Source organism: Rhodnius prolixus, unplaced genomic scaffold (assembly GCF_049639745.1).
Source record: "Rhodnius prolixus isolate KJV_2025 unplaced genomic scaffold, Rpr scaffold_19, whole genome shotgun sequence".
NCBI classification, from domain to species: Eukaryota; Metazoa; Arthropoda; class Insecta; order Hemiptera; family Reduviidae; genus Rhodnius; species Rhodnius prolixus.
In genome coordinates this window covers 2,319,810-2,340,949 of record NW_027411584.1, presented here as the reverse complement: position 1 = coordinate 2,340,949, position 21,140 = coordinate 2,319,810, and the positions used below count along the sequence as shown (strand labels likewise).

The 21,140-nt window shown below is 34.4% G+C and overlaps 1 protein-coding gene across 1 annotated transcript in view; it reads right to left on the bottom strand.

Annotated features, from left to right (window-relative positions):
* The window catches only part of LOC141448344 (uncharacterized), a 430,320-nt gene extending 423,754 nt beyond the window's left edge, over positions 1-6,566 (bottom strand). Inside the window, exon 1 of the mRNA XM_074116678.1 lies at positions 5,868-6,566. Within this exon, the coding sequence (XP_073972779.1) occupies positions 5,868-6,269 (402 nt within the window). The 5' untranslated portion in view covers positions 6,270-6,566. The remainder of the gene's footprint in view (positions 1-5,867) is intronic.
* Between the last annotated feature and the right edge of the window lie 14,574 nt (positions 6,567-21,140).

Below are 21,140 nucleotides of genomic sequence, written 5' to 3'. Positions count from 1 at the left end.
GAGAAGTAAAAAATGTGTCAAGAGTAGCAAAAATAAGGCTTTTTAAGACAGTGCTGAGGCCGATTGTCACCTATGGCACCAGAAACGTGGGTTTTGACCCGAGCAGATGAGCAAAGGATACGCAGGTGGGGAAAAGAAAATATTAAGGAGAATATTTGGACCTGTGAGAACAGAGGAAGGCTTCAGAATCTCAGGACGAACCAAGAAGTGGTTGAACTGTTTGTGGAGAGCCTAATATTGTGTCTTGCATAAAAGGCAGGAAGACTGCGATGGTTGGTGCACATACACCGAATGGGAGGATATAAGGGCTCCCCAAAAAGAGCTGAGATGGCTGAGGGACGTGGAGGATTATGTGGAGGCGGTCGGCCCTGCATGGTTGGAGATCGGCTGCGAGGAACCGTGAACGGTGGAAAGCTGTTGTGGCTGAAGTCCAGGCCCTTCATGGGCTGTGATGACCAGGGAGTAGTAGTAGAATGTTATGTCAGAGAATAATTCAAACCCAAAAGTACAAAAGAGACAACAATAGTACATGTTTAAGCCCAACAATAATATCGATCTTACTCTTAATCCCTCGATAGTAAATTTACAAATATTGTTTGCTTTGATATCATCTAAGCACAATAATTGAACTAAGTTAGACACCGGCTCCTCTTGAAAATGAAATAGTAAGAATTTATCTATCAGCCAATCTAAAATTTTACATTCTTTAAAGAAATGACAAAGATCATCCTTAGAACTAGCCTCATCACACAATTTGTAGATTGTAGATTGTATTAGAAGGGCGGTTCCACCAAAAAGGGGAAGGAACGCAGGCAATCCAAAATGCCAATTGTTCCCCGCCCACCCCTCATCTCATAAGAGATACCGGGGCTTCAAGACCAATAAATCCGCCTAAGAGTTTCCGGATATCAGAACAATAAACTAATAAAGTAGTAACAGGACACTAGGGAGCATGGCGACTTGAATCGCCACAGTGCACTGGAATAAACCTAGAAAGTTCTGGTAAAGATTACCAGATACCACAATCTCCGGTCGGGGAAACATTTAACCTCCCGAAGCGCGAGAAATCCTAGTTTTAGAATAAACTGGACACACCTCTACAAAGTGCCGCACCAATCTCTCACTTGGTGGAACAGCCCTTTTAATACAATCTACAAATTGTGTAATGAGGCTAGTTCTAAGGATGATCTTTGTCATTTCTTTACAGAATGTAACCAACTGGCGGATACGGGACCTGCTAAAGCCAACTATAGCCGTTTTTGACAGGCCAAGAATTTCTCTTTAGCCTGACGGCAGTTTCATCTCGGAATCTCCACAGTTCCCGTTGTTCCTTCAAAATCCACTGCTCCACCTCTGTTCTACAACTACAACGTCGATAGTATGCAGGGGATAATGGGCTGAGGAGTCATCATTACACAATTTACATTGGTTTAAAGGAAAAAAAATGTGTGTATTTCAGTCCATTAATAAATAATCGAACAGATTTTTTTTAGAAGCTAGTCTAATCTGAGAAATCTAATTCTGAGTTGAGGAATTGAATTCAGGTACAATTTCTTGGCCACCCAATAAACTAATATTTCTGTAGAACAAATTAAAAGTTGAATTTATAGTAACATCTATATCTTTGCTCCAACAAGTGGTTGGTTACTGAAAGCGCTGTAAGTGTAAAACTTTCGAAACTCGAATGTGGTATGGGAGTAATGCACCATTTTTCTGGAATTGTTTCTTGAAGAAATATGGATTCCGGATAGCAGGATCCTGAGGGCACTTTAAAGAGAGAAAGAGAGACGCATTACTTGAGCTCCTCTCTCTCTCTCTCAATGGTGTCCTTAATCGAGTTAAAAACGGAAATCTCTTCCAAAGAAACGAGCTTCCAAAGTTTAACACGATAAGCTAAAAAAAAAAGTGCCACTTCCGGTTAACGAAGTTTGACGTATCGTTCCCATAAACGTAACCGAATAATTTAATCGATTTGTTATGTTATTGAGAAATAAATAAAAAGAACCTATAATTAATGAAAGATATAAAATAAATTACGTCCATATCCACACATTATAATTAATTTATTTACTTTCGACATATTTATGCAGAAAAATAAATAAACGTACAAACATACAATTTCCATAAAATATATATTTATATATTTTTTTTAGTTACCCTGAAAATCATAAATCATCATAAATATCGAAATGGCATTGGAAGAAATCCAATTCAATTATAAAAGTAAAGGTGTATCAAAAAGTAGTAGTATGCAAATCGATATTAATTATCGCAGGTATTGAAATATATATGATATATTAATTTTAGCCCAAAATAGTTTATTAAGGATGCTGTATGCTGGACCGTAAAGTGGTTGCGCGTGTGTATTCTTACATAAAAGTGATCGTTATCTTTGAAAAAAGTTTATTTATGCTACAAGTGGGTAACCAAAATAAAACCTCACATAGGCCCAAGGTAATGCTGTCGGAATGATCTCAGTCTGTCGGGATTAAAAAATAAAAAATAAAAAATAAAATAAATACAAATATATAAATAAATAATGGAGCATAAGTAATGTAACGACGAGGACTGCAGTAAGTGATACTGAGTAGATATTTGGCCCACTTCCAGACTGATATATTTCGAAGTATTATAAAGAGGCTGTTATTAATAGTTATACTAATAACGAGTGTAATATCATTTAGACAAATAATCTGGTGCAAATAATCACATGACTTCCGGTCAATTTAAGAAAAAAATTAATAAATTTAATAAAAAGGCACTTCCCTTTAAATCGATTTTTTTGTTTGTTTTTAAATAAAAATTTAACTAAAATATTGAATATTGAATTCTTATTAGAGTAATCTAAATTACACGAATCGTTTCGAGCCATTTTCCAGTGAATCTTGAAAATCGATGCAATAAAATGGTACTTCCGGTTCCTTGATTTCGGCAAAAAAAAAAAAAATTCGAAATAGCAAACTTGAATTCTGGGATTTCCTGTTTTTTTTTTTAAAAAAAGTATTTATACTGACTACATAATTTGCAAAATCTTTTTTTTTTCTTTTTCTTTTTTTTTAATTTTTTGACTCAAAGAACCTCATATGTTAACTACTCGTAATATTTCTGACAAAAAAAAATCAAAATCGAAAAATCTGCCCAATTAAAATGGCTCCACTTACCAGTTTTAAAAGAAAAGTAAATAATAATAATAATAAAACCATACTCTGTGAAAAATTACACGAGTACCATATCCTATAATATTCACAATTTTTACAGATATTTGGACAAACGAATCGAAGGAAACATTTTCTAAAAAATACCATTAAATACCAATTTTTTCCAATTAAGTACCAATTTAAGTAATACTTTTTAACCCTCCTTCATAGTATGTTGGGTAGGCGCCACGGTAGCCGATGCGGTTAAGATACTAGACCCGCAAAGCAAAGATGTATTGTTGGTTTAGTGGGTTCGATTCCCCGGTCTCTAGGCCTTGGATTTTATTTAATGGTTTAATATGAGGAATTTATAGTAAAGTATGTTTGTTAGTCGCCTTTGTACACTACACATAATTTGGTAATTGGACGTTAAGCCCCGCCTGAAAAAAAAGGCATTACCGGACAGTTTTAATAATAATAATAATAATAATAAAAATAATAAAAAAAATAATAATAAAAAAAAATAAATAATAATAATTCTGTTTATTTAGAAACAACATGCATACAAAAACAAAATATTTACTGTGACTAAATAATAATCAAACATTTATTTAATTAAAAACGAAACCCACTTTGGACATGGACTTAGTCCGTCTGCCGGAGGCATTACTTTACTTACTTTTACTTTAGAATCTAGGTATTAATGAATAATACTTTAAAGGAAACACCCTCTCTACCCTGAAAAATTCTTAATCCTTAATCGAATTTCCCTGTGGGGAAATAGTTTAGTTAACAATAAGAAAATCATGAGAATCGTGAAAATCTCGAAAAAAAGGGGGAAAGGAAAATCGATTCAATAATGTGACACTTGTAGATCGTAGTAGTCAGTAGGAGACGCTGAACGGAACCAATCAAAACATAATCTTCCACCTTCCTATGATTTTTCCCTTCTTGAGCACGCCCGAAGACCATTTCCCAGTCCTAGCCACGTCCTACGGTACACTGGGTCCTCCAATATTAGAGCAAATACTTTTAATATTTCAACGGCCCACAATGAATTTACAAATTTTCTTGCATATTTCCTTTAGAATTATCCATGCTATAGTGTGCTATAGTGAATCCCGATCATGTTGTTCGCCTTGAACTCGATGTCCTTCCTACTGAGTATACTTGACATTGATTCAAATATACAATCACTTTTTTCTTTTTTATTAGTAACGTGTGCCGCAAATAGTTCATTGACCGCTTTTGGCATATTATATAACTTTAAGCGCGCCAATGTTAAGCTTATTTTGAATAACTTTTTTTTTTTTGCATTAATAGTACTACTTAAAACAATAGAGTAACAGTTTTTTCACTAATAAATTAAAATGGCGTTATTTTTTTAGTAATAAGAACTCTCTATTTGGAATTATAAAGGTATGGAGCGCATTCAAGGCATTATTAATACAAAATTTGAAGAATTTTATTAACAGGGTAGTGGAGCCATTTAAAATTTATTCATAGTAAATAATATATATAAATAAATAAATGTAATATATATTAGATCTTTGAGTCCTGGGAATGCCTCGCGTCCACACATAAGACGCTATCGTAAACCACGATAAAACTTTAATGAATGTAAAAAAAAATTATAATTAAACTTGAAGCAATCCATTTATAGTTTGGATATCTTAAATTCCAAGCGTTCCTAGGGAAAACAATTAGCAAGAGATGCACCCGAGGTAGACAATAACTGTACAAGATAATGGACCAGAGAGAGAGAGACACACAGTAAGACTTGATGCTACTCATGGACATTAGTCGTTAGTACATCTTAGCTTAGAGGACATGCTGTGAGGAAACAAAGGAGGTCTTCTTGTGGACGAGCATTAAATTAGTAGTTGGAATTCTCAAGTTAAAAGAAAACTGGTGAGGAATTTTGAGGAAAATTCATTTTAGGGCAGTAAAGGGGGGTGGTTACGCTTTTCTTTTAAGACCTTAGATTAAAATGCGGAAAGAAAAACTCGTGTGAGTATTTAGACTAGATTTTTTTTTTTGGTTTTTCAAGAAAATTTCTTTTGAGGGAAACCTTGGAGTTTCCAATCCGGATATGGCTTGTACAATTCGGAAGTAATCTTAAGCAAAATATAAACGGTAAATTAGTTAAAAAGAAGTGTCACTTTTGTTTGACCTGCTTTTCACTAAAAATGTATTACGAAATAGGACTTAAAAGTGCATACCAGTAAAAAGGGCAAGCAAAAATTTGGTGGAAAAATTTTAAATTTTAAAAGAAAATCTTGAAAAATCAGGTAATTAGAGGAAGTCCGGTGTGTTTTTACACCAGATTTTATAATCATTTTACAGGAATTAAGAGTTCTTGGTTTCCGTTTTCTAAGGTTTTAATAAAAACTGGTTCATCTCCAGAACCACACCTGATATAGTCCCAAACACTTTTCTAGAGAAATTGTTATTTCACAAAAGTTCTGGAGAAGACGCTTGGATCCGTCGTGTTATCCTTAAAATGAATGTGCATTTTAGGGCTCCCCCAGATTTTTTTAATTTAGAAAAAAAAAAAAAAAGTCAAAGACGATCCCTTAAAATATCAACTACAAGAGGTAGATTGATTAGTAGAAAGCGTTGGGTGGGAAGAAGACAAAACCAAGAAAAGACATTGGATGATCTAGCGGAAATGATCCAGTAGTCAGCTAGTATTGGAATAAATAATATGATTTGGATATAAACACTGACCGAAGTAGTGAATGGCAGTCGATGTCTTATATCAGATTGAAGTTGCTCTTCTTGTGGCTGAGGATCCTCCAATGTTTCATCCTCTTCATCTTCGTCTTCATCAAACGGCACTAGTTCTTTATTATTATTAATATTACCGTTATTATTATTATTATTACTGTTTAAACTATCGAACTGTTGTTGAAAACTGTTATCAAAATGCTGTTGCCAATGTGTGTGACGTATTCTATGCGGTGCCGATGTTGTCGGCACTGTAGAAGTTGGAGGTAATTCCGTTGAACCATCTAAATGATTTAGTAATCGATTTAAATTTGAGAATCGTTGATGGGTGGCAGCGTTAACCGTTATAGTTACGATAAAAGGTAAAATTGCCCCAATAAACACTAATCGATAATAGTACATTTTTAATTATTGTTTTTAGTTTACTCGTAATTAAAAATTAAATATTCTATAAAGTTTTTTTATTTTTTGGTTGATTTATTTTAGATTTTCTATTTCCTTTAAATCTTTTAGCAAAAATCTCCCTTGTGGTCGAAAATGATAACCATTAAAAACAACGATCTCACATCACTCAAACACATTTCCACTTTACGTGATTATTTCGACTGGAACCATGAACATCCCACTACTCTGGTGGTCTGTTGAAGACTGATCAACGAATCCAAGTCGACTGAACCGAACGCGGGACACATAGAAGCTTCCGCGCGCACATTTACCCCCACCAAGTTGCACCTTACTGCCCTACTCCGGGACTATGGGTGAGCGGGGGCCGGTTACCCCTCTTTATCTGTAACTCACTCCGCACTCTTCTCTCAGATGTGCGTCGCACACTACTCTTTCTCTTCAACTAATATATCTCACGCCGATTAACACTTTCCAAACTATAAAAATTAGGTGAAATATTTCCTCCAATGGTCTTCGGTCGTTTCCCCCCCCAAACTTTTTGCATTTCCTTATAACTGAAAACTTGAGTTTTCTTCTTCTCTGTGAGCTCTAAAACTGAATCTTGATCGGATATCCGTTTATAGAAGTCACAATAAGATCGAAAATACCATTTTGTACAGCCATTTCCATGGGAGCCTTATATTCGTTCATCCCTAAATTTTTGCTCAAAGTATTCATCCATTTCCCTGTGATTTTGGCGTCCTTAAGAGTATTCCAACCTTATAAATTCAAACTATACTAATACCCTAAACAAAACGGAAGTAGATGATATGTGCAACTCAAATTCAGCGAAACCCACTGAAACTTTGCGTTTTTTTTTTGTTTTTTTTTAAACACATCTTACGTCAATTTTCGTCAAGTTGGTCTGACACTACTATGTCGCTCTCAAGAGACTTCCGTTGACCTTCCGGTTACGCGTAATCTCTTAATAGTTAATAGTTCCGCCATACAGCCAGCATCGTCTAGGTGCTTATCACTAGACTATCACTCACTCTCCATTCTTACCTACAAATACATTCGCTTCACACATTCATCATTATACTATATACCGCTATTTACATAAACTACTGCTAATGGATGGAGCAGCACTCTGTGCTCCTGCCATCCTTATAGCTTAACCAAAATTAAAATCACGTAATCCTTCTCTAAGCATTTTCTTCCATTCATTCTAATTCGGCTATAGCTTTTAAATACATTCATATTTCATTGCTAGCTCTGCTATCGACTTAAGCACATAAATGTTGGTGGAGAATATAATGTCTTCGTAGCGAAATGGTGCATCTAAATACCTGTATATGTCGTCAAACATTCGTTTCCTTTCTACTGTACATAACGTGGACAAATCATTATTACATGTTTGAAATCCTCCTCCTCATTGCAATCTACGCAAAGAGGAGAGGACCTTTTGTTGATCCTGTGTAGATACGATCCGCACACCGCGTGGTTCGCTCTCAGCCTGCTTGTTGTCGTAACAACCCATTTATTAGTGACAGTTCCCTTAAACCATGGTTGTCTAGGTAACTGATCTGCCATAGTTTTATAGAATCTACCTTTATCACCATTATTGTAATCTGTCTGCCATTTTTGTAGTGCTGCTTTTGCAATTATACCCTTGATATCGGTGTGTGGTAATTTATAATTAGCCATTTCCCCACTATTGGTGGCTTCCTTTGCAAGTGTATCAACAATTTCATTCTCTTTTATACCACAATGACCCCTTACCCACAAAAAAATTAATGCAGACTCCTCTTAATAGTTTCTTACGTATTTTTTGTTTTGTTTCATTTAAGACGTGTCAATATCTAAGATACTTGCGAGCCTAAAGCTTTTTCCAGAGCACTGCTACTCTCCAGACAGAAAGCTCGTGAAAATCTAAGGGCCAACAGCTGGATTCGAATCCGGGATCTTCGCTTGAAAACCTCCACTGAGGTTTCCCAACAAATACCCAAGAATTGAAAATAGATATTTGGAATTTACTAAACGGTATTTTACGTCAGATTAACTAGGAAATCTTTACTCTTTTCTGTACCACCCAGGATAAGGGCATATCACTGACGTTTTAGGACATGTTTTTCTTCCCTTGAAACACATCCAGACATTCTGACTCATTTAAAATTATACATCATTTTAATTACCAATCAAAAATTGAATGATAATAAATATCTTTTAAATTTGAAGGTTGGGCTATTTTTATTTATTTTTTAAGTGGTATTATGAATCATTTTTCGCGCATGAGCAGAACGGAAATACCACTGCTATGACTTCAATGTATGCTGTTATTTTAAATGATGGAATTAAACAAACGAGAGTTTTGACTAACAGATTAACTGTCCTCACACGAGCACCTTTCCGGTTTCTTTTCCACTATCTCCACGGAGTTTTATTTACAAGAGTGGGAGATAAAAACTGTTTCTATGGTGACATGTGTGAATGTTTGTTCAAGATAAAAAGGAGAAGAGAAAAACAAATCAGTCTGGACCTTTCATGACCTTTCTTTTCCTTGTACAAATTATTTCAGTAATCAAAAAAAATGACCGAGTTCCTATTTATTTTATTAAATTTATTTTCTTATCAATATTTTAAGAACATAGTGGAAAAATGGCAAATCCCAAATCTGGCGTGTGGATTTCGGCAGAAACATACCAGGAAGCAAAAAAATCTGGTGTAAACTTCCTTTTATTCACTTCGTAAGAAGGAGAGCAAGTAAAGAAGTGAGAAATCCGTTTGAGTTAGGCAGTTGTTATCGAGTTTTACCAGTTGAAGACGTTCTTTTGATTCAAGTAGTACTGTTTAAAGGAGTTTGTTTATTTAAGGTTGCTAGGTTACGGATTCTTGTTTTTTTAAGGTTGCTAGGTTACGGGTTGTTGTTTTTTATAGTTGCTAGGTTACGGATGTTTTTTTTTTTTGTTTGATTGGCTAATTGAACAGTTTACGTTGAGATGTTATAAGAGAACCTTCCTTTTTTGAGTGATCAGTGTTATTGGTTGTACTTAAATGTGTTGTATTTAGGGAATCAGTTTGATTGAGCTGTATTTAGAAAGTTGAGTAAAGCAGAAGATTGGTTGGTACATTACACCAAAATGCCCCTTCAATAGAGAGAATCAATTTACGCTCTTCTCGAGCCCTAAGATGACACTCTGGATTTACAAGAGTGTAATAAGACCCATGGTGTCACACGGGGCGGTAGCGTGGTGGGCGAAAACCTTGCAGGTGGGTGGAGTCCGAGCACTAAGTGGTATTCAAAGGCTGGCTTGCCTGAGTGTTACTGGTGCCATGAGGACTTTCCCTACTGCGGCCTTGGAGGTTTTATTAAATTTGCCCCCTATGTACATATATATTCAAGGCGTTGTAAAGGCCGTTGTCATTAGGCTTATGATAGGACAAGCTCCCATTACCGTCAGGCATTGAGGAGCGTATCAAGAGTTGTACGAGGAGCTGGAGGCCGACCCAATTCTGGGCCTGCCTTCGGACTTTATGACTCCCAAATATAACTTCGACAAGCCTTTTAAAGTCTGTATTGGGGACCGGGAGGCTTGGACACGAGGACCCCCCAGTTGAGGGAGATTCGATATGGTACACGGATGGCTCCAAGACGGAGGAGGGTGTGGGAGCGGGAGTGTACGGGGCGAAACCGAAATATAGCTTTTCGGTTAGCCTAGGAAAACTAGCTACAGTTTTTCAGGCTGAGCTAGCTGCAATTAGGTTCTGTGCTGCCGAGATTAAAGAGCGAGGAATTATTAATTCCAAGGTCGTAATTTTCTCGGATAGTCAGGCTGCTCTACGGGCAATTAGTTCCTACCAGGTCAAATCAAGGCTGGTTTGGGACTGTCTGGGTGCCCTGAAGGAAATTAGTGACCAAAATAAGGTCTTTCTGGTCTGGGTACCTGGTCATTCAGGACATAAAAGAAACGAAGCGGCAGATTTATTGGCCCGGGAAGGCTCTGCGGGACGCTTCGTTGGCCCGGAGCCCTGTTTTGGGGTTCCGAAGTGTGTTAAGGCTGCGACCATTAACTTATGGGTGCAGAGTAGGTCTCAGGAGTGGTGGCTTGCCACCACTGGGCAGAGACAGGCGAAGGAGTTTATTAAAGGCTATTCGCCGAGGCTGACTGCAGAATTAATCCGTCAAGGCCGTGGGGCTATAAGGATGATTGTAGGCCTATTAACTGGCCACTGTAGGCTCAGGAAACACATGCATCGCATGGGCCTGGCAGATGATAGCCTATGTAGGTTCTGTCAGGAAGAGGAGGAAACGGCACTGCACGTCTTGTGTCAGTGTGAGGAGCTCGTGTGGCTAAGGATGTTACTTCTCGGGGAGGAAAAGCCAAGGCCTGTGAGCTTTACCCAAGAGTCGCTCTCCAGCATTAAGAGTCTGATTAAAAGGACAGGTCTGGAGGGTGAGCTTTAAAGTGAGGGGAGCCACAATAGATCCAAAGGGGTCGCAGTGGCGTAGGCCTTGTGGCCACCCTAGTCTAATCTAATCTACGCTCTTCTCACAGAACATCAATCGATTTTACACCAAGGGTGCACCTATAAGAAATCGACTATTATCGATTGGTTCAACAATGTTCCATTTTTTACTTATTTTGAACATAATACTTCCAAGTCGGACTGACAAACTTCTAAAAAAAAATCACTTTTTTGTGTGTGTATGTGTGTGTGACACGACTACAAAACCTTGTATTTCCGATTAGTGCTCAAAATCGACAATATGAAAAACTACTTCTACCAAGTGGTAAGACCAAAAAACATTCAACCAAAATATTCCAATCAGTTTTTTTGGCATTCAAATTAATGTCAAATAGAGATTGTTAAAGAACCCAGCATCTAGTTCCGCTTACGATTCAGCTTAAACTCAATCTAAGTAGCGATCTAATCGATAGATTGAACGACTAAACGAGCAGTAGTGAAGGCAACTAATCAATAACATTTTCAAACATATCTCTAATATAGATTAAAATATTTATTAGCTTTTAAAATTTATCAGATGAATGCCTTTGTTATTAGTACAATTAAAATAGTAATTTGTTGATATATTAAATAAATATTTAAATAATCGATTACCTATCTTTAATTAATAATTGGTTAAGTTTCGTATCGATTGTATCTGTAGTTAATTAAAGCTTGCAACACTGTTCAGATAAAGTTGTTGCTTCTTTTTTTTAATTATGTACCGTTATTTCCTCTGACGTACAAGAGGAAGTGATGAGATCGTGAGGAATTTACCGAATTCAGATCACTGATTTTTTTTTAAAGTCCCCCTGAATTTGAAAAAATAACGAACATATGTGAACATTCATAGAGGTTTCTCAATAAAAAGTTATTGATCAATAAAACCGTAAAATAAAGAAATCCATATACGGAATTTTATTACTTACAATTACAGAATATTTTTTCTATTTTTCAAAATTTACTCATAGGCTATAAAGGTGTCACGATAGCCGAGCGGTTAAGATACTAGACCCGCAAAGCTAAGATGTATTGTTGGTTTAGTGGGTTCGATTCTCGGTCTCTAGGCTTTGGATTTTATTTAATGGTTAATAATAGAAATTTATAGTTAAGTATATTTGCTAGTCGCCTCCGTCCACGACACCTAATTTGTAGTCGGACATAATAAATTCACATATAAATTAAATTAACTAGTGGCCGTCACTAGTTCTAGTTGTGAAGTTTTTAGTAAAAGGACAACAACTTTACAATATGGTTTCCCTCAAAACCACTAACCTCTTCAACGTGATCAAACACGCCGACAAACAGCTATATGTATATGTATTATGTATAATATATTATATATAACGATTGACTAATCTTATTGGCGATGTGTCTGATGACGTATTACACCGTAAGCCTCTCCCTCACCAATAAAAGCACAGCTAACCAGTACATAAAATGGTGCTCGTTCACTTTCATTCAATGATCTAGATTTTACTATATTTTACTTCAGGAAAATATTTCATTAATTGTTTTTGATTCTGCAGTACACTAGAAGTATGAAACTAGAAATATAATGTTCAAAACGTGTTTATTATGGACATTTTTAGGATATCATATTTTATTGCATTATTCGATAATTTATCAAATACCTATGAGGGAAAAATTGGTAAAAAAAATTTTAATCGTATTTTTCCTAGAAATAATTACCAAAAACGATTGGCTAATCTCATTGGCGAACGGGATGAGTGTAGTAGGCGGTCAGTAGCTGATGACGTATTACACCGTAAGCCACTCCCTCGCCAATAAAAGCACAGCTATCCAGTACATAAAATGGTGCCCTTTCACTTTCATTCAATGATCTTGATTTTACTTTCTTTTACTTCAGGAAAATATTTCATTAATTGTTTTTGATTCTGCAGTACACTAGAAGTATGAAACTAGAAATATAATGTTCAAAACGTGTTTATTTTGGACGTTTTTACAATATCAATTTTTATTGCATTATTCGATAATTTATCCAATACCTATGGGGGAAAAATTGGTAAAAAAAATTTAAATCGTATTTTTCTTAGAAATAATTACCAAAAACGATTGGCTAATCTCATTGGCGAATGGGATGTGAGTAGTAGGCGGTCAGTAGCTGATGACGTATTACACCGTAAGCCACTCCCTCACCAATAAAAACACAGCGATCCAGTACATAAAATGGTGCTCTTTCACTTTCATTCAACGATCTAGATTTTACTTTATTTTACTTCAGGAAAATATTTCATTAACTTTTTTGATTCTGCATTACACTAGAAGTATGAAACTAGAAATATAATGTTCAAAACGTGTTTATTATGGACATTTTTAAGATATCATATTTTATTGCATTATTCGATAATTTATCAAATACCTATGGGGGAAAAATTGGTAAAAAAAATTTTAATCGTATTTTTCCTAGAAATAATTACCAAAAACGATTGGCTAATCTCATTGGCGAACGGGATGAGTGTAGTAGGCGGTCAGTAGCTGATGACGTATTACACCGTAAGCCACTCCCTCGCCAATAAAAGCACAGCTATCCAGTACATAAAATGGTGCCCTTTCACTTTCAATCAATGATCTTGATTTTACTTTCTTTTACTTCAGGAAAATATTTCATTAATTGTTTTTGATTCTGCAGTACACTAGAAGTATGAAACTAGAAATATAATGTTCAAAACGTGTTTATTTTGGACGTTTTTACAATATCAATTTTTATTGCATTATTCGATAATTTATCCAATACCTATGGGGGAAAAATTGGTAAAAAAAATTTAAATCGTATTTTTCTTAGAAATAATTACCAAAAACGATTGGCTAATCTCATTGGCGAATGGGATGTGAGTAGTAGGCGGTCAGTAGCTGATGACGTATTACACCGTAAGCCACTCCCTCACCAATAAAAACACAGCGATCCAGTACATAAAATGGTGCTCTTTCACTTTCATTCAACGATCTAGATTTTACTTTATTTTACTTCAGGAAAATATTTCATTAACTTTTTTGATTCTGCATTACACTAGAAGTATGAAACTAGAAATATAATGTTCAAAACGTGTTTATTATGGACATTTTTAAGATATCATATTTTATTGCATTATTCGATAATTTATCAAATACCTATGGGGGAAAAATTGGTAAAAAAAATTTTAATCGTATTTTTCCTAGAAATAATTACCAAAAACGATTGGCTAATCTCATTGGCGAACGGGATGAGTGTAGTAGGCGGTCAGTAGCTGATGACGTATTACACCGTAAGCCACTCCCTCGCCAATAAAAGCACAGCGATCCAGTACATAAAATGGTGCCCTTTCACTTTCATTCAATGATCTTGATTTTACTTTCTTTTACTTCAGGAAAATATTTCATTAACTTTTTTGATTCTGCAGTACACTGGAAGTATGAAACTAGAAATATAATGTTCAAAACGTGTTTATTATGGACATTTTTACGATATCATATTTTATTGCATTATTCGATAATTTATCAAATACCTATGGGGGAAAAATTGGTAAAAAAAATTTTAATCGTATTTTTCCTAGAAATAATTACCAAAAACGATTGGCTAATCTCATTGGCGAACGGGATGAGTGTAGTAGGCGGTCAGTAGCTGATGACGTATTACACCGTAAGCCACTCCCTCGCCAATAAAAGCACAGCTATCCAGTACATAAAATGGTGCTCTTTCACTTTCATTCAATGATCTAGATTTTACATTCTTTTACTTCAGGAAAATATTTCATTAATTGTTTTTGATTCTGCAGTACACTAGAAGTATGAAACTAGAAATATAATGTTCAAAACGTGTTTATTATGGACATTTTTACGATATCATATTTTATTGCATTATTCGATAATTTATCAAATACCTATGGGGGAAAAATTGGTAAAAAAAATTTTAATCGTATTTTTCCTAGAAATAATTACCAAAAACGATTGGCTAATCTCATTGGCGAACGGGATGTGTGTAGTAGGCGGTCAGTAGCTGATGACGTATTACACCGTAAGCCACTCCCTCGCCAATAAAAGCACAGCTATCCAGTACATAAAATGGTGCCCTTTCACTTTCATTCCATGATCTAGATTTTACTTTATTTTACTTCAGGAAAATATTTCATTAACTTTTTTGATTCTGCAGTACACTAGAAGTATGAAACTAGAAATATAATGTTCAAAACGTGTTTATTATGGACATTTTTACGATATCATATTTTATTGCATTATTCGATAATTTATCAAATACCTATGGGGGAAAAATTGGTAAAAAAAATTTTAATCTTATTTTTCCTAGAAATAATTACCAAAAACGATTGGCTAATCTCATTGGCGAACGGGATGAGTGTAGTAGGCGGTCAGTAGCTGATGACGTATTACACCGTAAGCCACTCCCTCGCCAATAAAAGCACAGCTATCCAGTACATAAAATGGTGCCCTTTCACTTTCATTCAATGATCTAGATTTTACATTCTTTTACTTCAGGAAAATATTTCATTAATTGTTTTTGATTCTGCAGTACACTAGAAGTATGAAACTAGAAATATAATGTTCAAAACGTGTTTATTATGGACATTTTTACGATATCATATTTTATTGCATTATTCGATAATTTATCAAATACCTATGGGGGAAAAATTGGTAAAAAAAATTTTAATCGTATTTTTCCTAGAAATAATTACCAAAAACGATTGGCTAATCTCATTGGCGAACGGGATGAGTGTAGTAGGCGGTCAGTAGCTGATGACGTATTACACCGTAAGCCACTCCCTCGCCAATAAAAGCACAGCTATCCAGTACATAAAATGGTGCCCTTTCACTTTCATTCAATGATCTAGATTTTACATTCTTTTACTTCAGGAAAATATTTCATTAATTGTTTTTGATTCTGCAGTACACTAGAAGTATGAAACTAGAAATATAATGTTCAAAACGTGTTTATTTTGGACGTTTTTACAATATCAATTTTTATTGCATTATTCGATAATTTATCCAATACCTATGGGGGAAAAATTGGTAAAAAAAATTTAAATCGTATTTTTCTTAGAAATAATTACCAAAAACGATTGGCTAATCTCATTGGCGAATGGGATGTGAGTAGTAGGCGGTCAGTAGCTGATGACGTATTACACCGTAAGCCACTCCCTCACCAATAAAAACACAGCGATCCAGTACATAAAATGGTGCTCTTTCACTTTCATTCAACGATCTAGATTTTACTTTATTTTACTTCAGGAAAATATTTCATTAACTTTTTTGATTCTGCAGTACACTAGAAGTATGAAACTAGAAATATAATGTTCAAAACGTGTTTATTTTGGACGTTTTTACAATATCAATTTTTATTGCATTATTCGATAATTTATCAAATACCTATGGGGGAAAAATTGGTAAAAAAAATTTTAATCGTATTTTTCCTAGAAATAATTACCAAAAACGATTGGCTAATCTCATTGGCGAACGGGATGAGTGTAGTAGGCGGTCAGTAGCTGATGACGTATTACACCGTAAGCCACTCCCTCGCCAATAAAAGCACAGCTATCCAGTACATAAAATGGTGCCCTTTCACTTTCATTCAATGATCTTGATTTTACTTTCTTTTACTTCAGGAAAATATTTCATTAATTGTTTTTGATTCTGCAGTACACTAGAAGTATGAAACTAGAAATATAATGTTCAAAACGTGTTTATTTTGGACGTTTTTACAATATCAATTTTTATTGCATTATTCGATAATTTATCCAATACCTATGGGGGAAAAATTGGTAAAAAAAATTTAAATCGTATTTTTCTTAGAAATAATTACCAAAAACGATTGGCTAATCTCATTGGCGAATGGGATGTGAGTAGTAGGCGGTCAGTAGCTGATGACGTATTACACCGTAAGCCACTCCCTCACCAATAAAAACACAGCGATCCAGTACATAAAATGGTGCTCTTTCACTTTCATTCAACGATCTAGATTTTACTTTATTTTACTTCAGGAAAATATTTCATTAACTTTTTTGATTCTGCAGTACACTAGAAGTATGAAACTAGAAATATAATGTTCAAAACGTGTTTATTATGGACATTTTTACGATATCATATTTTATTGCATTATTCGATAATTTATCAAATACCTATGGGGGAAAAATTGGTAAAAAAAACTTTAATCGTATTTTTCCTAGAAATAATTACCAAAAACGATTGGCTAATCTCATTGGCGAACGGGATGAGTGTAGTAGGCGGTCAGTAGCTGATGACGTATTACACCGTAAGCCACTCCCTCGCCAATAAAAGCACAGCTATCCAGTACATAAAATGGTGCCCTTTCACTTTCATTCAATGATCTTGATTTTACTTTCTTTTACTTCAGGAAAATATTTCATTAATTGTTTTTGATTCTGCAGTACACTAGAAGTATGAAACTAGAAATATAATGTTCAAAACGTGTTTATTTTGGACGTTTTTACAATATCAATTTTTATTGCATTATTCGATAATTTATCCAATTCGATATTTTACCTATGGGGAAAAATTGGTAAAAAAAATTTAAATCGTATTTTTCTTAGAAATAATTACCAAAAACGATTGGCTAAACTCATTGGGATGTGAGTAGTAGGCGGTCAGTAGCTGATGACGTATTACACCGTAAGCCACTCCCTCACCAATAAAAACACAGCGATCCAGTACATAAAATGGTGCTCTTTCACTTTCATTCAACGATCTAGATTTTACTTTATTTTACTTCAGGAAAATATTTCATTAACTTTTTTGATTCTGCAGTACACTAGAAGTATGAAACTAGAAATATAATGTTCAAAACGTGTTTATTATGGACATTTTTACGATATCATATTTTATTGCATTATTCGATAATTTATCAAATACCTATGGGGGAAAAATTGGTAAAAAAAACTTTAATCGTATTTTTCCTAGAAATAATTACCAAAAACGATTGGCTAATCTCATTGGCGAACGGGATGAGTGTAGTAGGCGGTCAGTAGCTGATGACGTATTACACCGTAAGCCACTCCCTCGCCAATAAAAGCACAGCTATCCAGTACATAAAATGGTGCCCTTTCACTTTCATTCAATGATCTTGATTTTACTTTCTTTTACTTCAGGAAAATATTTCATTAATTGTTTTTGATTCTGCAGTACACTAGAAGTATGAAACTAGAAATATAATGTTCAAAACGTGTTTATTTTGGACGTTTTTACAATATCAATTTTTATTGCATTATTCGATAATTTATCCAATTCGATATTTTACCTATGGGGAAAAATTGGTAAAAAAAATTTAAATCGTATTTTTCTTAGAAATAATTACCAAAAACGATTGGCTAAACTCATTGGGATGTGAGTAGTAGGCGGTCAGTAGCTGATGACGTATTACACCGTAAGCCACTCCCTCACCAATAAAAACACAGCGATCCAGTACATAAAATGGTGCTCTTTCACTTTCATTCAACGATCTAGATTTTACTTTATTTTACTTCAGGAAAATATTTCATTAACTTTTTTGATTCTGCAGTACACTAGAAGTATGAAACTAGAAATATAATGTTCAAAACGTGTTTATTTTGGACGTTTTTACAATATCAATTTTTATTGCATTATTCGATAATTTATCAAATACCTATGGGGGAAAAATTGGTAAAAAAAATTTTAATCGTATTTTTCCTAGAAATAATTACCAAAAACGATTGGCTAATCTCATTGGCGAACGGGATGAGTGTAGTAGGCGGTCAGTAGCTGATGACGTATTACACCGTAAGCCACTCCCTCGCCAATAAAAGCACAGCTATCCAGTACATAAAATGGTGCCCTTTCACTTTCATTCAATGATCTTGATTTTACTTTCTTTTACTTCAGGAAAATATTTCATTAATTGTTTTTGATTCTGCAGTACACTAGAAGTATGAAACTAGAAATATAATGTTCAAAACGTGTTTATTTTGGACGTTTTTACAATATCAATTTTTATTGCATTATTCGATAATTTATCCAATACCTATGGGGGAAAAATTGGTAAAAAAAATTTAAATCGTATTTTTCTTAAAAATAATTACCAAACACGATTGGCTAATCTCATTGGCGAATGGGATGTGAGTAGTAGGCGGTCAGTAGCTGATGACGTATTACACCGTAAGCCACTCCCTCACCAATAAAAACACAGCGATCCAGTACATAAAATGGTGCTCTTTCACTTTCATTCAACGATCTAGATTTTACTTTATTTTACTTCAGGAAAATATTTCATTAACTTTTTTGATTCTGCAGTACACTAGAAGTATGAAACTAGAAATATAATGTTCAAAACGTGTTTATTTTGGACGTTTTTACAATATCAATTTTTATTGCATTATTCGATAATTTATCAAATACCTATGGGGGAAAAATTGGTAAAAAAAATTTTAATCGTATTTTTCCTAGAAATAATTACCAAAAACGATTGGCTAATCTCATTGGCGAACGGGATGGGTGTAGTAGGCGGTCAGTAGCTGATGACGTATTACACCGTAAGCCACTCCCTCACCAATAAAAGCACAGCTATCCAGTACATAAAATGGTGCCCTTTCACTTTCATTCAATGATCTAAATTTTACTTTCTTTTACTTCAGGAAAATATTTCATTAACTTTTTTGATTCTGCATTACACTAGAAGTATGAAACTAGAAATATAATGTTCAAAACGTGTTTATTTTGGACGTTTTTACAACATCAATTTTTATTGCATTATTCGATAATTTATCAAATACCTATGGGGGAAAAATTGGTAAAAAAAATTTTAATCGTACTTTTCCTAGAAATAATTACCAAAAACGATTGGCTAATCTCATTGGCGAACGGGATGAGTGTAGTAGGCGGTTAGTAGCTGATGACGTATTACACCGTAAGCCACTCCCTCGCCAATAAAAGCACAGCTATCCAGTACATAAAATGGTGCCCTTTCACTTTCATTCAATGATCTTGATTTTACTTTCTTTTACTTCAGGAAAATATTTCATTAATTGTTTTTGATTCTGCAGTACACTAGAAGTATGAAACTAGAAATATAATGTTCAAAACGTGTTTATTTTGGACGTTTTTACAATATCAATTTTTATTGCATTATTCGATAATTTATCCAATACCTATGGGGGAAAAATTGGTAAAAAAAATTTAAATCGTATTTTTCTTAAAAATAATTACCAAAAACGATTGGCTAATCTCATTGGCGAATGGGATGTGAGTAGTAGGCGGTCAGTAGCTGATGACGTATTACACCGTAAGCCACTCCCTCACCAATAAAAACACAGCGATCCAGTACATAAAATGGTGCTCTTTCACTTTCATTCAACGATCTAGATTTTACTTTATTTTACTTCAGGAAAATATTTCATTAACTTTTTTGATTCTGCAGTACACTAGAAGTATGAAACTAGAAATATAATGTTCAAAACGTGTTTATTTTGGACGTTTTTACAACATCAATTTTTATTGCATTATTCGATAATTTATCAAATACCTATGGGGGAAAAATTGGTAAAAAAAATTTTAATCGTACTTTTCCTAGAAATAATTACCAAAAACGATTGGCTAATCTCATTGGCGAACGGGTTGAGTGTAGTAGGCGGTTAGTAGCTGGTGACGTATTACACCGTAAGCCACTCCCTCACCAATAAAAGCACAGCTATCCAGTACATAAAATGGTGCCCTTTCACTTTCATTCAATGATCTAAATTTTACTTTCTTTTACTTCAGGAAAATATTTCATTAATTGTTTTTGATTCTGCAGTACACTAGAAGTATGAAACTAGAAATACAATGTTCAAAACGTGTTTATTTTGGACGTTTTTACAATATCAATTTTTATTGCATTATTCGATAATTTATCCAATACCTATGGGGGAAAAATTGGTAAAAAAAATTTAAATCGTATTTTTCTTAGAAATAATTACCAAAAACGATTGGCTAATCTCATTGGCGAATGGGATGTGAGTAGTAGGCGGTCAGTAGCTGATGACGTATTACACCGTAAGCCACTCCCTCACCAATAAAAACACAGCGATCCAGTACATAAAATGGTGCTCTTTCACTTTCATTCAACGATCTAGATTTTACTTTATTTTACTTCAGGAAAATATTTCATTAACTTTTTTGATTCTGCAGTACACTAGAAGTATGAAACTAGAAATATAATGTTCAAAACGTGTTTATTTTGGACGTTTTTACAACATCAATTTTTATTGCATTATTCGATAATTTATCAAATACCTATGGGGGAAAAATTGGTAAAAAAAATTTTAATCGTACATTTCCTAGAAATAATTACCAAAAACGATTGGCTAATCTCATTGGCGAACGGGTTGAGTGTAGTAGGCGGTTAGTAGCTGATGACGTATTACA